The following is an 18,352-nucleotide window of genomic DNA, read 5'->3' as shown; positions in this document are numbered from 1 at the left end:
TTGGTGCATTTAAAAATCTGTTTTTTTGAAGACTACTTGGGGACAGAGAAACTCTGGGAGAGTTTAACAGGAGGTGGGGTTGAAACTTGCAGTTTTCCTGCTACTTCTTTCTTTTCTTCTAAAGTCTAAGGAGAGGAATCTTGGGTAAGTTTTCCACTCACTTCTCAGACAAGGAAGCTGTTTGGTTGCCTGGGCAAATTTTGTGTGAAAATCATCAAGGAGCCAGGTAATGAAGGGCAGCTTCTGTACAAATCTGATTTCTCCTCCTGCTGACCTGGGTGGTCGCAGTGGGTCCCCTGATGTTTAAACTGATGGTGCGGTCAACAGAGTGGCATTTATTTTTGTGTTTACTGTCTTAAGAAGACTGCACTTTACTGGGCTCTCAGCTGTTTTGGGGGGTTTGGTTTTGTTTTGTTTTTTAATCCTCTTCTCTTTTCTTAAGTAAGCCAGGTACGCTGCTTCTCTCCTTAAGGCAAATAGCGTATGATAACCAAAGTATAAACAAATCTCTCTGGCACTTAGGGAAGACCTCAGACCCACCCACCTCCTTCTCCTCCAGGGAATTCAATTTTAGCTGGACCTGGAAACCTGCGAGGTGCCTCGAGTCGGAGCAAAGCCAGAAAATGACGGCGGAGATTCACGGAAGTGTCAACTCCAAAGTGCCTGGCTTTGGAGACCAAACGCCTTTAAAATGTCCTTTGATGGCAGCGTGTAGAGCTCCTTCCACACTCGGGGGGAAGACCCTTTTCAATGGGCGCGTTTGCAGTTTCCAAGCCGGAGGAGGGCAGGGGAGGAGTAACCAGGACCTTCAGGCGTGTCTTCCCATCGCGATAGCCCTTTTTGGCTGTGAATTGGCCCCCATCCCCCTTCCGTTAATTAAATAAACGCTCGGAGCATTTTACAGCACACGACGCGGCCCTTGGGCACCGGTTCCTGCCTTGCTTCCATTATTAAAACCCTCACCTCGCAGAGGGTTGAAGAGCTGGCAACATGAATTTCCAGTTCCTAAAGGTGAGAAGAGAGGTGCTGGGTGGAGGGCAGACGCGGCTCCCGAGCCCGGCAGGGAGAGGGGTGCGGAGGCCTGGCGGCTCTGGGAAGGGTGCCCCCTGGGTGCGATGGGCCCCGGCGCAGGGTGCGCGGCGGCCCCTGGGCGCCGCGCGGTTCTGGCGCGGGAAGCCGAGGCCGCGCCGCCGGGCGCCTGGCCACAGTGCGCCTCCTCCTCGCCTGGCGGCGACCAGATAAATGCACCAAGGCCGCCGGGCTTAGCTGGCCTGGAGGTGCCTGGTGTTCTGGGACGCCGAGCCGAGAAGGCCTCCGGGGACACTGGGCTCGCGCCTTAGCCCTCCTGCCTGCGCTCGGAGCGGTTAGGCGGCCCTCGGACGGGCCCGGGGAAGTTAGTGGGTGGAGAGGTGACAGGCCCGGTGGAGGGCGGGCGTCCCCCGGGGCAGGGAGGGCGAGAGCCAAGCTCGTCTCTAATAGCTGCCAGAGAGCCGCCAGGAAGGTGGCCTTGAAGAGCAGGCAACTTTGTGGCTTTGAGGTGGTTGGACGACGCAAAATTCACCTTCGCCTGCTGGGAAGTGGGGCGCTGGCTGTCAGCTTAGAGACTCAACCCACGACCTCCGCGCCCGGCGAGCTCTCTAAATGGACGCCGGCCCAGACCCGGGACAGACACGGACCCGGGCCCTCTCGGAAGAGGCCCCCTCAGCTCCGCGCTTCGCTTTGGTCCGTTTGTAACAAGCAGATGTTTGCGAGGAAGAGCTAAAGACGGCGAACCCTCTTCCAGCACCCGCGGCGCGCTTAGAAGTGAGCGGTAGGAGCAGGGTTGGACCTTGGGCTGAGACGAGAAGCATCCTGCGTGTGTGCTGCAGCCGCTTTGAACACCATTCAAAACATTTGCTATTTTTCTACTGTTGCTAACCTTTTGGGGTGGCTGTGAATGATGCATGTGGCGTCCGGGGCGTGCACCTTAGTGGGCTTAGACAGTTCGGATGCTCTTTGACTGCCAAGTGTGCGTCCAGTGGGTGCCAGTACTGAGATGGGTGTGGGCTAGAACGTGAATGGGCGCGCTCGCGGATTGCTGCAGGCCCCAGCTTTTCCGCTCCGCGTAACCGCCTCTGACTGAGGTCCGAGTCGGAGCGCAAGCTGTTCTGCGGGGCGGGACAGACACCTTGTTTTCTGCGCGGCGCCCGCGAGGGCACTCGGAGCCTCCACCTGCCGCGAGGGCGCCCCCTCCCTGGGGCGGGAAGAGGAGTCTCAGGCCGGCTCCCGTCCAGCTCGACCCGTCCCGCCGCCTTCCTGGGCTTGCGGTGGGGCGGTGGGGGTGGGAGCGGCGGAGGCCTCCCGCCTGGGGCTGGCAGCCTTGTTTCACAGGCAGCAGCCCCCGCATCTTCGAAGGTGGCGCACTGTCACAGCGCTGCTGCCCTTGCAGACGCCTTGTCGCCTCCGGTCTCTGGTTTCTTGCGCCATCCCGCTGGGCTGGGGGCCTGGGTGCAGGGCTTCAGGCGTGTGTGTTGAGCGCAGGCTCTCTAGAGGGCGACAGAGCGAAGCCGCTGACAACCCTCCAGCCCCAAATCCTGGATTGCGCGAGGCGTGCAGCGAGGCTGGTCCCGGGGAGCCCCACGCTCTGTTTGCAGTTAGGCGGCTGCGAAGCCACGGAGGGTCCGGAGGGGGCACCCTTCCCTGGCAGTGGCTGCCTAAGGGCGCGGCCACGCAGTCTCACGTCTTCACGCGGCGAGGGGCGGGGGCCTTGGGGAGAGGTCTGCCCTGAGCGCTTAGCCGTCCGCGCTCGGCTCTCCGCCGAGGGAAGCAAAGTTGAGCTCAAGGAAGGGCTGAGGTTTCCGGCATCCGGATCAGGGCGCGCGCGCGCGCGCCTGGGTTCCAGCTCTGAAGGCGAAGGTGTGCGTGTTCGGGCAGGGTCTGCCTGGTCGGGAAGATTGGAGATTCGTTTGAGCCGCCTGCCCCATTCAGGGCGCGGAAGTCGCGCTCTAGCTTGAGAGGGGGCAGCGTTCAAAGCCAGAGCGCTGGCTTGGGAATGAACGGCCTTTGCCGAGCGATTCCGAAACCTCTGCGCCCGTGGGGGCTCCCCGAACAGGGGTGTGCCGACCCTCAGGGCCATTGTCCTTTTGCCTCCGCCGTAGACGCCCCGGGACTGCGAGGAATTTCCGTCCCTCCGGGTAGCTTCGGCGAGCGCTCCTGTGGGAAGGGCAACCAGGACCTGGGGTTGGGGGGTGGCCCCTTGCTTCGCAGTCCAGGCCCCAACGTGCCCGGGGACGAAGATGCCGGCGTGGACGAGACAACTTGTTCAAGCTGCATCCCAGGCCGGGTCTGGGGAGTCAAACCCCGGACTAGAAGGCCCAGCGTGGAGAAGAGCTCCTGTGTCACCGATCCTGGGAGTCTGGGGCGCCTGGACGCGCACGAAAGTGCCTGGGATCCTAGTCTCCTCCACGCCCAGGGCGCCTGCCTGCCTGCGGCGCCCGGGGGCAACTCCTGTATTTCGCAGGTGCCCCCTTCCCCCACTCCCAAACACCGGGAGCGGTGCTGCTTCTGCGGTTTTGTGTTTTGGAAGAGAGGTGTTAGGGGTCGTGCGTCCACTGTCTTTGTACTTCTTAGTGTAAAGCTCAAAAAAGACAGGTCCGAAAACCTCCCGGTGCTTTCGCCTCCAGGTTTTGTTCTCACATCTGGTGGGAGTATCGCCTCGGTCTGTCTATTCTCTAAGGCAAAGGAGAACGTTTCGCTCGGTGGATGACTATTTTTATTTTGATTATTTTATTTTAGGCCCATCTGGGTCTAAAGGAAACGCTAAAGCTCACACCCAAGCAGGGGAAGGAAAGCGGCGGATGCATTCATTCTGTGCATTGGGAGCAGCGTCCACTCCAGGCTCCGGACGCTGAACTGATTGATGTTACTGCAAAATCGGACTCGGAATCAAATCAAAATAGTCCCCTTCTCCGATTCCCTGAGAATGTTTAAACTCAGATCCTGGAGTCAGCTGGGATGCGCCAACAAATTTCGGCCTCGAGAATTAGCGACTTTTCCCTCGCAGTGAAAAAGCTCAATTAGAATAATAGGGCCAATAATCGTGAATTCGTTTCTTTAAAAATTTTCCGCATTGCTCTTTGCTTACCAGTTTGGGTGGCAAATACATATTGTGGGGAGGGGCAGCGTTTTTGCGGAAGGAAATTTCGTTTTCTGCCTGCATCTGCGGAACGGGGGTGCTCGCCTCTCCCGCGGGGGTCCCTCCACCGCGCCTCTTTTTCCCTTCACCTCCTCGCTCCCTCCGCCGATAGCGTTCGGGCCCCGCACCCCTTTCCTCGGTTGAGTTGAGGCTTCTAAGTGCCTGGCCGTCGGAGGCAGCTGCCTAGCCCGCGCTGGGCAGGGCAGGGGAGGGCAGGACTGGGCTGCGCGAGGGCACGCTGGTCCCCTCCTCTGCCGCCGCGGCAACTGCCCAACCGTGGAGATGGAGCTTCGGGCGACAGCGGCGAAACGCCGTAGTTCCAGAATTCAGGGCCGGGGCAGACTCCCCAGAAGGCCTTCCCTCTCCCATCCCCTCAGAGGAACGCGACAGCACTGTGCCCACGTCGTGCGCGTGTGTGTGGGGGAGTCCTCTCGGGGGGGACTGGGACTCCACAGGCAGGTTCCCGGTTTAAACCCAAATCTCCTTGGAGTGGGTGTTTGGGACCTTTTTGGAAATAAGGGGACCTCGGCTATGGTGACATCCCCTAAATCGGAGTCTCTAACTACCCATGACAACATCTTCTAGAGGACGGGGGTGGGGGGGGGGGGGGGCTCCTCGGTGCTTGGATCCCGGTCCCCAGCTCTGCCATCCCGGGTGTGTGCATGTGTACGGTAAGGGCGACGGATGCAAGGCGTGAAGGGGGACCCTGGCCTGGCAGGTTTGATGCAGTCAGCGAGGTGCCGTCCACGCCACTCCTCTCCTCGCCCCCAGCCGCGTGGGTCTCTGCGCTGCGCCCGACCGGGGTGCGGGGCGGAGCTAGGCTGGGACTGGCTGGGGGCAGCCCCGCCCGGCGCCCGGGCCTTCGCGCCGGCCCCCGGGGAGGAGTTATGATAATTTCCTTCTCATTAAGGCGCCCGGATCCCCGGCTACCGCCGGGACACACAGTGCTGGCGCGGCTTCCCGGGTCCCCGGCGGCAGCTTCTACACCCGCCGCAGCATCTACAATCGCAGAGCCGCGGATGCGCGTCCAGTGACCCGGACAGCTAGGCCCGCGCGCGGCGGGGGCGGCGGCAGACGCCTAGCCACCGTGACCCCAATTTTGGATTTACCGCTCGGGGGGTGGGGGGAACCTGGATTTAACTGGCGATTGTTTTGGGGGACGCCGGACGCCATGTTGTGGAAAATAACCGATAATGTCAAGTACGAAGAGGACTGCGAGGTGAGCTGGGCGCAGGGGCGCAGCTTGGCCCCGCCCGAGTACAGTCCGGAAGGCGGGGGCCACTGGACCGAGGTCGGGGGCGAGGGCGCAGGAGCGGCGAACAGGCACCCACCGCTTGCCCCTCGATGGGACAGGGTCCTCTTTTCCCGACACCCCCTAGTGCGTTTCTCCGGGGTCCCCTTCCTGAGTCCGTCCTTTTCCTAAATATCCAGCTTCGGAAACCGGGCCTGGAAAGAGAATGGCAGGTCCCACCCGCAAAGCTTACCGGCTGGTTTCGCGAAGCAAAACAGCCCTTCTTCCCGTTTTCTCGGAAGAGTGCCCGATCTACAACTCTTAGAGGTGGCTTTTACTCACCAAATCTCCGTCCAAAGGGGTCGGGCGAGGTGACCTGCCGGCGACACCTTTGAGGAGTCTCTTCCGAGGCGGGCTTGTCACCTGCCCCGCTACCCCCTCGGGGAAATGAGAAAACCGAAGTTTGGCTTTCAAGAGACGTGGGGGCTGGGGGGGGGGTGCTGAGGCCAGATGGGGCCGTAAGCGCTCGGGAGTGCTCCAGCCTGTCGGACAGGTTGAGCTAGAGTTTCGGAGAGTGGGAGGGAGGGAGGCGGCGAGCGGGAAGAGGAAGAAGACGCAGGCGGCGCGAGGCGTGCGCCCGGGCCCTGGGAGAGTAGAACGATGGCTGCGGGGACCCGGGAGAGCCGCGCGCCCGCGGGACCTGGAGGGGCTGCCCCTGTTTGCAGGCCCGGACATCTCCGCTAGGGGGCGATGGTGTCCTATCTCTCCTGGCTCCCGGCTACCCCTGTGACCCCGGGGAACACATGGCGACACGTCCTTTAAGAATTAAGTCGGACAGCAAGGGGGGGGGGGAACGTGTGCAGGAAAGTTTGCCCAATTTTCAGGGTCCTTTATTCGCCCTCTGTGCCCGATTAGTGGGGAGAGTGACGGTGGCCGGGCAGGCCCTTCTCACTTATCTACCCGCTTTGGTTGGGACACAGCTACAGGGAGGGCAGACCTGGCTGCAGCGGGTTCCTTCCCGTATCCCTTGGGCTGCGCTGCCTGGCAGGTCCTACTCGGGAGGGTCTCTCGCCCGGAGGTCTTTGTCCTGAGGGCGTGGAGGGAGGGTCCCTGGGGCGGGGAGAGCGCGCACTTCCTGAGCTGCGCGCATTATCCGCGCCTGCCGCGGCTTCCCCACTTCTGATTGACTGCGCCGGCATGTGCGGGCTTGTGAGCGATCGCGCGCTGCGCTGCCTGCAGGCTTTCGCCCAGGACCCCTGCCCCAGCTTCTCCCGGCCCAAGGCCTGGGATTCGGACTTGGCGCCTCAAACTGCCTCGGGCGTCAAAGCGCCCAGACATTCGCCGCCGGGCCCCGAGGGCGCGTTTCCCCAGGTCTTCAGTTTCCTTTCCTCGCGGTTGACAACGAAATCCCCGGGGCACATTGCTCCTTCGGGCCTTTTGGCCCGAGGGCAGGCCCCGCGGGTCGGGTCCGGGGCGTTGCGGTGGGCCCGCGGGGGCGCCGGGCGCAGCGCGGCGGCTGCAGTCAGTTCGCAGGAGCGGGGTTTCGTACTAACCGGGTCTGCGTTTCTCTGTCCCAGGATCGCCACGACGCGAGCAGCAATGGGAACCCGCGTCTCCCTCACCTCTCTTCCGCCGGGCAGCATCTCTACAGCCCCGCGCCTCCCCTTTCCCATACTGGAGTCGCCGAATACCAGCCACCGCCCTACTTTCCGCCTCCCTACCAGCAGCTGGCTTACTCGCAATCCGCCGACCCCTACTCGCATCTGGGAGAAGCGTACGCCGCTGCCATCAACCCCTTGCACCAGCCGGCGCCCACTGGCAGCCAGCAGCAGGCCTGGCCCGGCCGCCAGAGCCAGGAGGGGGCTGGCTTGCCCTCACACCACGGGCGCCCGGCCGGCCTGTTACCCCACCTCTCCGGGCTGGACGGCGGTGCCATGAGCGCCCGCAGGGAGGCCTACCGCCGCTCGGACCTGCTGCTGCCCCACTCGCACGCCCTGGACGCCGCGGGCCTGGCCGAGAACCTGGGGCTGCACGACATGGCTCACCAGATGGAGGAGGTGCAGGTGAGCCCCTGGGCTCTGGCCCCCTCCTGCCCGGACCGGTTTGCCCCACTGCCTCTCTCTTGCCCCCGCCCAGGCTCCCCCGAACTTAAAGGACACTTTGTCGTTTCTCCCCCAGAATGTCGACGACCAGCACCTACTTCTGCATGATCAGACGGTCATTCGCAAAGGTACGTGGTGAGCCAGAGTCCTTTTCGTCCCGTGCACACACCCTGCACGGGTTCTTAACTGTGCCGTGAGGTTATGAACTGGGCCAGATGGGGCGTTTGGTATCTTGGGACATTATATACGTGCCGTGGAAGGGGACGATGGAGGGGACTCAAGATGCAGAGGGTTTAGGAGTGAGAGGAAAGGACCCTTCTCTAAGATCTAAATGGAAAAGGATGCTCAGAGACCCCTCAGGACCCCTCAGGCGCTGCCCTCCAGTCCCGGAGTTTGTTATGCCCAGTTTCTCCCTTGGGAATGTTGCTCCTTGAATTGAGAGTGTTTTTACAGCCTGCTTCAGCAAGTCTCCGGAGTGAGTTAACACTGATATAATTTGAAAAACAACTCACCAGTGCTTCGGTTGAGTTGGTTCTGTGACCGTTTTAACTGCTGAATGGCTTGAAGTGATTTTATTTCCTATTTGGAAGATGCACTGGCTAAGGACCCTTAACTCTGACCTGTGACCAAACGTTGGAGACGGTTTGGGCGACAAAACCCACGGCCCCAAAAAAGAATCAGGCTGGGTGATCTGTTGGGTTTATGCCCGATGCGGTGGGAGGGATTTGGAAAATTGGATTACTTGGTGAGTGAGTGGCTCATGAAATTAAGTTACATACTGCCTGGATTACCAGTTGGGCTGTGTTGGGAGATGGGTTAATCCTAAATGAAAGGTAGTTACGGTCTGTTACTTGATTAAACTGTTTGGAATCAATGGGGGAAAAATGGGTTTTGAAAAAACCAAAAATCACCTCAGAAAATAAAGTGCATTTCCCAGTAAACTTAGCTGTTTGTATTTTAAAACGTACCGTGCGTGATCAGCTGCACTGAGAGATTTGGGCAAATGGTCTGAGTAAGGTCCTGCGATTTTGGATTTTTGGATATTTGTTGAGCGAGGGGAGAGAAAACAGACTACCATTTATTTAGTTGTGAAGCAGCCTTTCGAAAATAAATGTTGTCATCGAACCGTGGCTTGAAAAGGAAACCCTCCATGAAAATGAAAACCCTCGGGAAAATGAACCCCTCCCCCCATGCTTGGGATCTTGGCTGATTAACTTCCCTAGGTGTTAAGTTGTGAATTTCCTCGGATTGGATTATCTTGGAAGACCATGGCTTTTTTTTTTTTTTTTAAAGAATTTGGCAATTTCGAGTCCAACATGCAACGTTATTTGTTTAAAGTGCGCTTTCGGCTCTGGTTAGTGGCTGAGCAAGGTCTCTTTTGCTGGGACTGCCACGTCTGATCTTCATTCACAGGTCCTATTTCAATGACCAAGAATCCCTTGAGTCTCCCTTGTCAGAAGGAGCTGGTGGGGGCTGTGATGAATCCCAGCGAGGTTTTCTGCTCCGTCCCTGGAAGACTGTCCCTCCTCAGCTCTACATCTAAATACAAAGTGACAGTGGCTGAAGTCCAGAGGCGACTGTCCCCGCCTGAGTGCTTAAATGCCTCATTGCTGGGAGGTGTCCTCAGAAGGTACATGGGCGCACATTCTGGACATGGCAGGTGGGTGGCTGGGGATGGATCATAAAGGACCAGGGAGGTATTTTTAACATTTCTGTAACTTTTATACCTAACACTGAATTCTAATTCGCTCGGGGAGTTTTTGTGCAGTTTCTTTTCTTTCCAAAAGTGCCAAATGTAGGAGGAAGTGCTAAAACAGCGTGAACAAATCATCATTTGGTTAGAAACTGATTCCATGTATGAAGGGGTAGCGTCTGTATTTGGGGAAGCGTTGCTCCATGGGGCTGGTTCCCCCGGGGCAAGTTTTGTTTGGGGGGCTTCGGCAGTTTCCACAAGTGCAAATTCATCTGCTCCAATACAGCTCGCAAGGTTCTGTGATTTAGGGGAAAAAAAAAAAACCCGTTGGTGATGCTAAGAAAGATTTTTTTTGGCTTTTGCAGGGATTAACTTCTTGTATCACTTGACTATGAGCCACATCATGTAGACGGGTCTTTGACAGATTTCTGTTTTGTTAGCAGCATGTTAGGCATTGCGAATTTGAAAGTGTGGTTTCCTAACAGTACCGTTTTGGCCTTTTTTGGTTCTTTTTTCTTTTTTTGATCAGAGCCAAATCTAAAAACGGTGGCCGGTCCCTGCGAGAGAAGTTGGACAAAATTGGCTTGAATCTTCCTGCCGGGCGACGGAAAGCTGCTCATGTAACCCTCCTAACGTCCTTAGTAGAAGGTCAGTGGGGTTTTTCTGTTTTTGTTTTGTGGTGTTCTTAGTGTTGTGTTGTCTTCAATATTCCCCTAAAGAAAAGCTTAAGAACAACCCTTAGTCGCAAGTAGAGAGACATGAAGGCTGCTTGCCATGGGTTCATTACAATGAATCACAGTAATTTAATCAAATAAGTTAACATTTATGTAGTCTCTTCTGGGTCTCCAGAAAAATCCTTGTTCAAAAGAAATGGGTTTGCCTAACCTAGGACCTCATGTTGTCTTGTTGGGCGTTGAGACATTTCCAGTTAAATGAACCAGTGTTTTTTGAAGGATGCAATTGATCGCCTGGTACATTTTTTTTTTTCCTCTCTTTTTTCTTTAAAGAGAGCTGGTTATTGGGGGGAAGCCTCATCCCAGCTGGTTTTGTAGCTGTGGAATGTTGGGATAGTGGTCCGTGGAAAGCCCTGTATGCAATGAAACTAGCTCAACTCACAATCGCTTTGTTCATTTCCCCCATCCAAAAAAAAAAAAAGTAATGGGCCCCGCAGATGAAGCCCCTCTCCCCAATCCTACGATAGTTAGGATGTGACATTTCAGTTTCTTGAATGGGCCTGCACCCCTATCCTGGAAAGCAGCCAAGAATGCAGTACAGCCTTTAAGTGGGGGGAGGAGATGTGAAATAATTATTTAAAAAAACAAAACAAGCTCATTGTTCCTGTGCACAGGAAAATGAGCTGAACATGGAGAGGCTTATCCTGAAGGCTGGAGCAGCCGCTAGCACCTTGCCCAATGAGCAGGGCCCCGGGCCTCGGAGAAAGGCTGGGGAGCCAATGAGGGGTGATCTCCTGGTAGCCAGGCAGTCTTTTGAACACTTTCTTTCCCTGGTCTAAATGGTGCTACTTCGGTGCAAAAAGAGACTTGGCAGGGCCCCGATCTACCTTTTAACGAGTGTCTTTGGAGGTCAGGGCAACGAGAAAGGAGCTGCCTGCTAGATGGGGGGCAGCTGTCGTGCATGGAGAATGGTGGGTTCTGCAGGCATACGTGGCTCATGAATGCCATTCTCCTAGGTTTTCTTACCAGCCAGGCAGGGGTGCTTGAATGAGAAAGTGTGTGTCAGGACAATGGTTCTCAGATTCCGATTTAGTGATGGAGGGGTGGCAGGGGGCACCACCATTTGGGTTTTTGTAAAGCTCTAGCAGCCCCACATCTTGGAACGAGAATGGGCACTTTCGGGTGGCAGATGACCGCCCCTCCTCTGTGCCTGCGGTAGCTTGGCGAAGGGGGTGGTTAGTCCAAGTCAGTAGTTAGGGTTCCTCCCATTTCCAACAGGAAACCTTCCTGCCTCTCTTTCAGGAAACATTCTGCAGACTTGCCCGCACCAGTAACAGGGCGCCCTCATTTCAAAACAAAGTTCCATGTCAAAGACTGTGTCCCATTTCATAAAGAAAAGTGACAGTTTGCTTTTTGGTCAAACGTGCTCTTCTCAAATTTTTGTCTTTTGCACAACAATGCTGTTTTACGATCAAGAGAAAGCATGGGGAGTGCCTGTTGTGGCGCGTTGCTGTGGCTGTGGCATAGATCAGCGGCTACAGCTCTGATTTGATTCCTAGCCTGGGAACCTCCCTATGCCATGGGTACGGCCCTAAAAAGACCTAAATAAATAAATAAACAGAGAAAGCATGGGGAGTTCCTGTTGTGGCTCAGTGGTAATGGACCCAATTATTAACCAAGAGGATGTAGGTTCGATCCCTGGCCCCCGCTCAGTGGGTGAAGGGTCCAGTGTTGCCACGAGCTGTGGTATAGGTTGCAGACACAGCGCGGATGTGGTTTGGGCAGGTAGCTGTAGCACTGATTCAACCCCAAGCCTGGGAACTTCATTTGCTGAAGGTGTGGCCCTAAAAAAGAGAGAGAGAGAGAGAGAGAGCATGGGTGTGTCAGCAATCTGCTCAGTTTGGGTAGAGGACTGATTAACAGTACAGTGAAAAAATGGGGGGTTTTGTCCCCCCCCCACATTGTATGATTTCACCCTCTATTCCTAGAGGGTACTCTCCCTAGGAATAAGCAGAGTTGTTCTTAGCAGCATTGTTTTCCCTGTGTGTGGTTTCACTTTAAAATGCACAATGGGAGTTCCTGTCGTTGGCGCAGTGGTTAACGAATCTTGACTAGGAACCATGAGGTTTCGGGTTCAATCCCTGGCCTTGCTCAGTGGGTTAAGGATCCGGCGTTCCTGTGAGCTGTGGTGTAGGTCGCAGACACGGCTCAGATCCTGCATTTGCTGTGGCTCTGGCGTAGGCCGGTGGCTACAGCTCTGATTCGACTCCTACCCTGGGAACCTCCATATGCCCTGGGAAGCGGCTCTAGAAAAGGGGAAGAAATAAAAAAGATAAAATGCACAATGGGTTGAATGGAGAACAACCAAGAGCTCTCTCTCATGTTTCTGGAAGGAGTATAAACTGGTACAGTTGTTTGAGAAAACAACTTGACATTATCTAGACTATCATCCTATAATCATACTTTTAGGTATACAATTTAAGAGAAATTTGTGCACTTATGTACTAAGATATATGCAGAAAATGTTCACGATAATATTCCTGATAACCACCCCACACTGGAAATAAGTCATATGATCATTAATTAATAATAAATAAACTTTGGTAAGGTTAAAAAAAAATGCACAATGACTGGTAGACTGATAGATTGTGCTGGAAAAAGAGGGAAGGGAGAGGGTGCTGTGGCGACCAGAGCCACCCTAAAGTCTGTGGCCCTTGGTGATTATTCTAGGTGAGGCTGTTCACTTGGCTCGGGACTTTGCCTATGTCTGCGAGGCAGAATTTCCTAGTAAATCCGTGGCAGAGTATTTAACCAGACCTCATCTCGGAGGACGGAATGAGATGGCAACTAGGAAAAACATGCTGCTGGCCGCACAGTAAGTATCCAGATGGGAGAGTCTGAGGCCTTCATGTTCATGCTCTGACCTTGAAGTTGAGGGGCCAGCACAGTCCCCGGTGCTCAAGAAATTCTCCTTAAATAAGTTAGGGTGTTGAGCACAAGGAGGTGGCAAGAGGAGCTTCATTTGGAGTCAAATGCCCAATACAGTCACTTTGGGGTAGGTTTTAGAAAAGTAAGAATAGTTAAGTGTGTTGCCCACAATGACAGATTTTGAGCTGCTTAGTTTTACTCAGCTCAAAATAGTTAAGCCACCTTTTATGGTAGTTTGCCTGTCTTACAAAAGTGTGTTGAAAATAATTGATTTTATCACATCCAGTCGAGATCCATCATGTGGGAGTTCCCTCTTGGCGCAGCGGAAACAAATCCGACTAGGAACCATGAGGTTGTGGGTTTGATCCCTGGCCTCGCTCGGTGGGTTGAGGATCCGGTGATGCCGTGAGCTGTGGTATGGATCACAGACACTGCTCGGATCTGGCATGCCTGTGGCTCTGGCGTAGGCTGGCAGCTCCTATTTGACGCCTCGCCTGGCAACCTCCATTTGCTGCGGGTGTGGCTCTAAAAACAAAAAGACAAAAAAAAAGATCCATCATGTGCCTCCTGATAACAGGATTCTTTTGTTTTTTAAATGTAACACTCAAAAGTTCTGTAACAAGCTCTAGGGGGGAGAGAATAGATATATGTGATGTGTAACTGATGCGCTCTGCCGTAAACGTGACGCCAATACGATGTAAATCCACTGTACCCCCCCAACTCCCCCCCCCCCCGCCGCGTCCCCCCCAAAAAGTAATTGGGATGCATTTGTAGGAGACATGGGCAAATTAAGTGTCTCAAACACCGCCTTAACGCAGCTGAGGTATTTCTCGTGGAAACCAAGAGTAAATCGATTTTAAAATCAGGGTAAATGAAGCAGAAGAAGTAAAGTGGGAAATAGGGCAAAAGCGAGTGCCGCGAGCCAGCCTCTCGCGAAAAGTGAGTTTCAGGGAAACGAATTCAGGGTTGTCCTCCACATCGCGTCTAGGAACTGGTCTGCATCGCAAGTGGCTTCCCTCAGCCTCCTGGGCTGCAATTCCGACCCCGCCTCTTTGACCAGACCTGCTGACCTTGGCCCGTGCGTTCTGGCCGTAATCCTTTTATCTTTTCTAATTACAGTGAGGATTAAAGGAGACGGTTGCTTAAAAAGTTTCCCTTCAAGGCCTACCTAGCCCCGAGTAGGTGCGAAGTGCAGCAGCTGGCTTCTTGGTGCTGGTCTCAACTCTTAAGGGGGTTATCTAGCCAAGAAGGCCAGTTGCAGCCCAGGTATCCAGCCCCCAGTAGTTGGTCTCTGTGCTCTTCACCTGTTAGGGGCTAGTTGAGCTCACGTGTGTGTGTGTGTGTGTGTGTGTGTGTGTGTGTGGACTGTCTTCACAGGCAAGTGTGTAAAGAATTCACAGACCTTCTCAATCAAGACCGAACCCCCAATGGGAACAGTCGGCCCGCCCCGGTCCTGGAGACCAGCATCCAGAACTGCCTGTCGCATTTCAGCCTGATTACCCACGGGTTTGGCAGCCAGGCCATCTGTGCCGCCGTGTCTGCCGTGCAGAACTACATCAAAGAAGCCCTGGTAGCCATAGATAAGTCCTGTATGAATCCTGGAGACCAGAGCCCGGCGGATTCTAGCAAAACCCTGGAGAAGCTGGAGAAGCACAGGAAGTAAAAGGAGCCTGAACGAAGGACGCAAGCGTCTGGAAGGGAAAGGACTCCACATCCGTTCGCCACCAAGACAGCCTGGATCCCCTCCTGCCCGGGGGACAGAGTGCACTGCTCACGTTCCGGTTGAAAAGGCCTCCGTCGGTTTCCAGATCCACACGTGCCCTCCTGGATTTCCTAGTATTTCTCTAGCGCTGAAGCCTCTCCGAAACCCTGGATTGGACGAGGTTGAAGGTGACGAGTGTTGGTTCTTGACCCATTCTGCTTAGATTTTTTTTTTTTTTGGAACCCTGTTCTTCCTTCCTCTGCAAGTGGTGCTACAAGTTTTTCAAACTTTTAGATTTCCTGGGCTGAGGAAGACACACACACACACACTCAGCTGTTGAGATATCAGTGTTGTGATTCAGATCAACAGTCACTTGCAGTGTTAAGGTGAACGGACTGATGTAGCTTCCTTAGACTCTCACACACTGGGAGGCAAGGGTTGTACCCGCTTAGCAACCGGTTCATAGGTGGTATTTGACACACCTTAAACCCTTGCTCAAAGGGGCCCTTCGGGTATTAATGAAACTTGTAGAAACAAAGCCTGCTGATGATTTTATGTTTTTCTTAAAAAAAAAACTTTGAAAATTAACTCTTCAAATAGGAGATTAAATTCTCTCTCTCATTTTTTGCTGCGCCCATGGCCACGCAAAAGGTCCTGGGCCAGGGATCGAACTCGCACCACGGCAGCGACCCAAGCTGCTGAAGTGACAATGCCGGGTCCTTAACCCACTGTGCCACAAGGGGAATTCCAAATAGAAGACCCTTTGAAATGACTGGTTCCTTTAAGGTACGGAAGCTTTATTTTGCATATTTATTTCACATCTTTGTGTTTTGAGGAAACTTGAAAAGGGCAGGCATGAAGCTTTTTTTTTTTTTTTTTTTGCTATCTGTCCACCCCAAGTTCTGGAGGAGGCGCTATGTTTTGAGAAACTGTGTTTGAGTGTACAGTTTATTTATGCATAATTTAATGGGGTCTGTAAATATGGGTGCACTTCTTATGACTTTTTGAGAAATGGGATTCGATTTTAATATTGACTTTTAAAGGTGACGGGGTAAATCTAAGATACATCTTTAGGTTTTATTCATATGTACACAGGGTATTAAGAATTATGAGGATCCTGAGCTCTGTTTCTTGACTCCGGAAGACACTATTTCATTGACTCTGTTCACAAAGCAATAACTTTGTCTCATTTCTCTTGGGCTGACGCGAGGATGAGTGCAAGGTACAGCGCATGGGGGTGAAAATGGGAGTTTGGGAAGTGAACTCCTTGCCTGTAAAACATTCCCAAAATAATTGCTGTGTATATGAAACCTGTATAATAAAAGTATTCTCGATAGAAGCTGTGAAAGTCTGATTGTAACTTGATGTGTTTTTTTTTAATCATCTCTCAGACAAGTGGCATGATGGCAGAGCCATTTGATGGTGCGACCGGTGCTTAGTTTAGTTAACAGGCCTGAGCAGGAGAGCTGTGTGTCAAGGGACATTGGAAGTTTCGTTTTCTCTCCCGCGCAAGACTGCTGGGCCGCGCCACGTCGTGCACTCGCTGGGCCTCAGCTATGTAGGCGCCGTCCTCGCCCACACGAGGGCTGTTGGGAAGTGTGTGAGGGAGGCTTGATGGGCAGTTAAGAGCGGAAGGGGGTACAGTGCAGTTGGGAAGACCTCATGTAAGGCTGCTCTGTTTTCTGGTCAAGTTGCCATCTCGAAATTTTGAGAATGGAAACAGGAGGATTGTTGGTAAATCCTTGGGCCCGACCCTCCTTGGGAGGAGCCGGCCTTCAGCTGAAGGCCAGCAATAGAGCTGTTGTAGGCTCCGGTGTTGGCAATGAATGGGTGATGAATGGGCATTCGCCATCTTGGGCAACAAGATCGTGCACAGGGCGCCAAGGCACCCTATTCGTTTTGTCTGCTGGGCGCCTCAGGGGTTCAGCCTCTGGACGTGGGGAACAGAAGAGATTGGCTGGGCTTGTGTCCTTGCCTCACGTTGGCCAGGATCTTGGGTGCACACCGACAGTCCTTGATTTCAAGTTGAAGTGGCCTGGCATATCCTCCAGGAAGTGGTATGTTTATAGTTTGGCATGAGTGCCTGGGCTTCAAAGGGAATTGGGAGCGAGAGGATTTTCCACGTTGGATGAGGCTGTTGCTTCAACTCCAGTCTCATAACCCTTAATTCATAACTCTATCAAATGCCCAGCAATTCCTGATCTGCTGTTGGCACTGGGTGTTATTAAGTCATTTAAACTCTGCCAACCTAATACTTTGTTCTTGGCAGCTTGTCCTTGGCCACTGAACGTTCCCATTAAGTTGGATTTATCTGGTTGATATGTCAGATCACAACTGATTTGCTTTAGAGCAGCGAAAAGAGGTCTCGCATTGGCAGTTATTTCTCAATCAGGACGTGAGACGTTGGGTGTCAGGAGGAAGTTATGGGGGGCCGAGGGCCGAAGAAAAAAGGCCTAATTTTCTTATCAGCATCTTAGTTTGCTTTTGGATGAGAGCCTGGCTTTGAGGAGCTGGGCTGAGCTGCAGTGCAGACAATGTTCTGGAATCACCGCAGGGTCAAACGAGGAATGAGGTGAGTCCCTGGCAGGGCTTATGCCTCGATCACTGTTCATCAGTCTTTTTCCCTCGCGGCCACCAGCTTCCTGGGTCCAGTGCATGATAACAGCTTTTTCTTCCCAGCTCTAAGCAGAGCCACGAAGAACAACCAAGCCACCCTAAGGGGTCCCAACCAAAACCTTGACTGCCTTGGCCCTGCCCTCAAGCTCTTTTTTTTGGGAGATAAGTTCTGCTGAGGACTTTTCCATGGTTCAGCCTGAGGCAGGGCCATCAGATCAGGAGACTGTTTCCTGGGGGCCAGGGTGGTTTTAGTTCCAAGTCTGGTGTTAGTAAGAATTACTTTTCTTTTTCCTTTTCCCCTTCACCCCGTGCAGTTGTCACCCACTGGTTCTGGGACAGGTTGGGCTTGTTTTCACAAAGGCACACGATACTGCTGAAATCTTGGCCCTCTGGGGGAAGAAATGAAGACGCTCTCTCTTTTTTCCCGTTTTCACGAAAGGAAAAGCCCTCATTGTCCGGAGGCGCGTGTGGTCTAGAGTTCATTCATTTATGTTTTGGCGGCGCCCAAGGCACAGAGACATTCCCTGGCCAGGGATGGAACCCACGCCCTGGCAGTGACAACGCTGGATCCTTAACCTGCTGAGCCACCAGAGAACTCCTAGAGCTCATTGATGAGAGACGCCTCCTCAGTGGGACACTGTCTGTTGACTGGATACCTGCCCATCTGGGTACCTGGCGTCTTGAAGATGCCCACCTGCCTCGCAGACACTTAAAAGAGTGTCTCCGGCGGGTCAGGGGAGGGTGTTTTCCATAGCGCCACGCGGTTGTCTTATCTCCCACGTGCACACAATTTAGTCTTGTGTTAGGAAAAGGATGATTAGTCTGTTTCTCATTTAAAACGATTACATAACAACCATTTTTTTCTCTTCGGGGGTCTAGGGCCGGGGTGAGGTTTGAGACCTGAAGTTCCTGTATTTGGATGTTAAAAAACGAAACAAGATAAGGTCTTGGATGGGTGAGAGACAGAAACAACTCCTCCTCTCACGACTTTGGGGTGGCGGGGGTGCTGGAGTCCGCTGCCTAGTTTTCCCAGGGTACATGTTGGTTACCAGCTGTTGTGAACTCCTGTCCAGGTTGCTCTTCCTTCCCAGGACTTCCTTGACGGACGGTGGGGTTTCTTCCCCATGAAGTCATCCTAAGTTAAAAAACTCATTACACCAGAAGTGTATTTAGGAGTTCCCTGGTGGCCTAGCAGCTATGGATCTGGCTGCTTCACTGCCGTGGCTCGGGTT

General features: G+C 53.8%; 1 protein-coding gene across 1 annotated transcript; it reads left to right on the top strand.

Moving 5' to 3' along the window:
- Positions 1-5,100: 5,100 nt before the first annotated feature.
- TFAP2C (transcription factor AP-2 gamma) lies at positions 5,101-15,852 on the top strand. The gene is made up of 7 exons (XM_047770805.1): positions 5,101-5,393; positions 6,983-7,468; positions 7,584-7,635; positions 8,921-9,137; positions 9,730-9,848; positions 12,605-12,749; positions 14,180-15,852. Exons 1-7 carry the CDS (start codon positions 5,346-5,348, stop codon positions 14,463-14,465), a joined length of 1,353 nt encoding a protein of 450 aa, XP_047626761.1. The 5' UTR covers positions 5,101-5,345; the 3' UTR covers positions 14,466-15,852.
- The last annotated feature ends 2,500 nt before the right edge of the window (positions 15,853-18,352 follow it).

Source organism: Phacochoerus africanus, chromosome 3 (assembly GCF_016906955.1).
Source record: "Phacochoerus africanus isolate WHEZ1 chromosome 3, ROS_Pafr_v1, whole genome shotgun sequence".
NCBI lineage: Eukaryota > Metazoa > Chordata > Mammalia > Artiodactyla > Suidae > Phacochoerus > Phacochoerus africanus.
The sequence above is the reverse complement of the archived record's forward strand: the minus strand, read 5'-3'. Positions and strand labels throughout refer to the sequence as shown.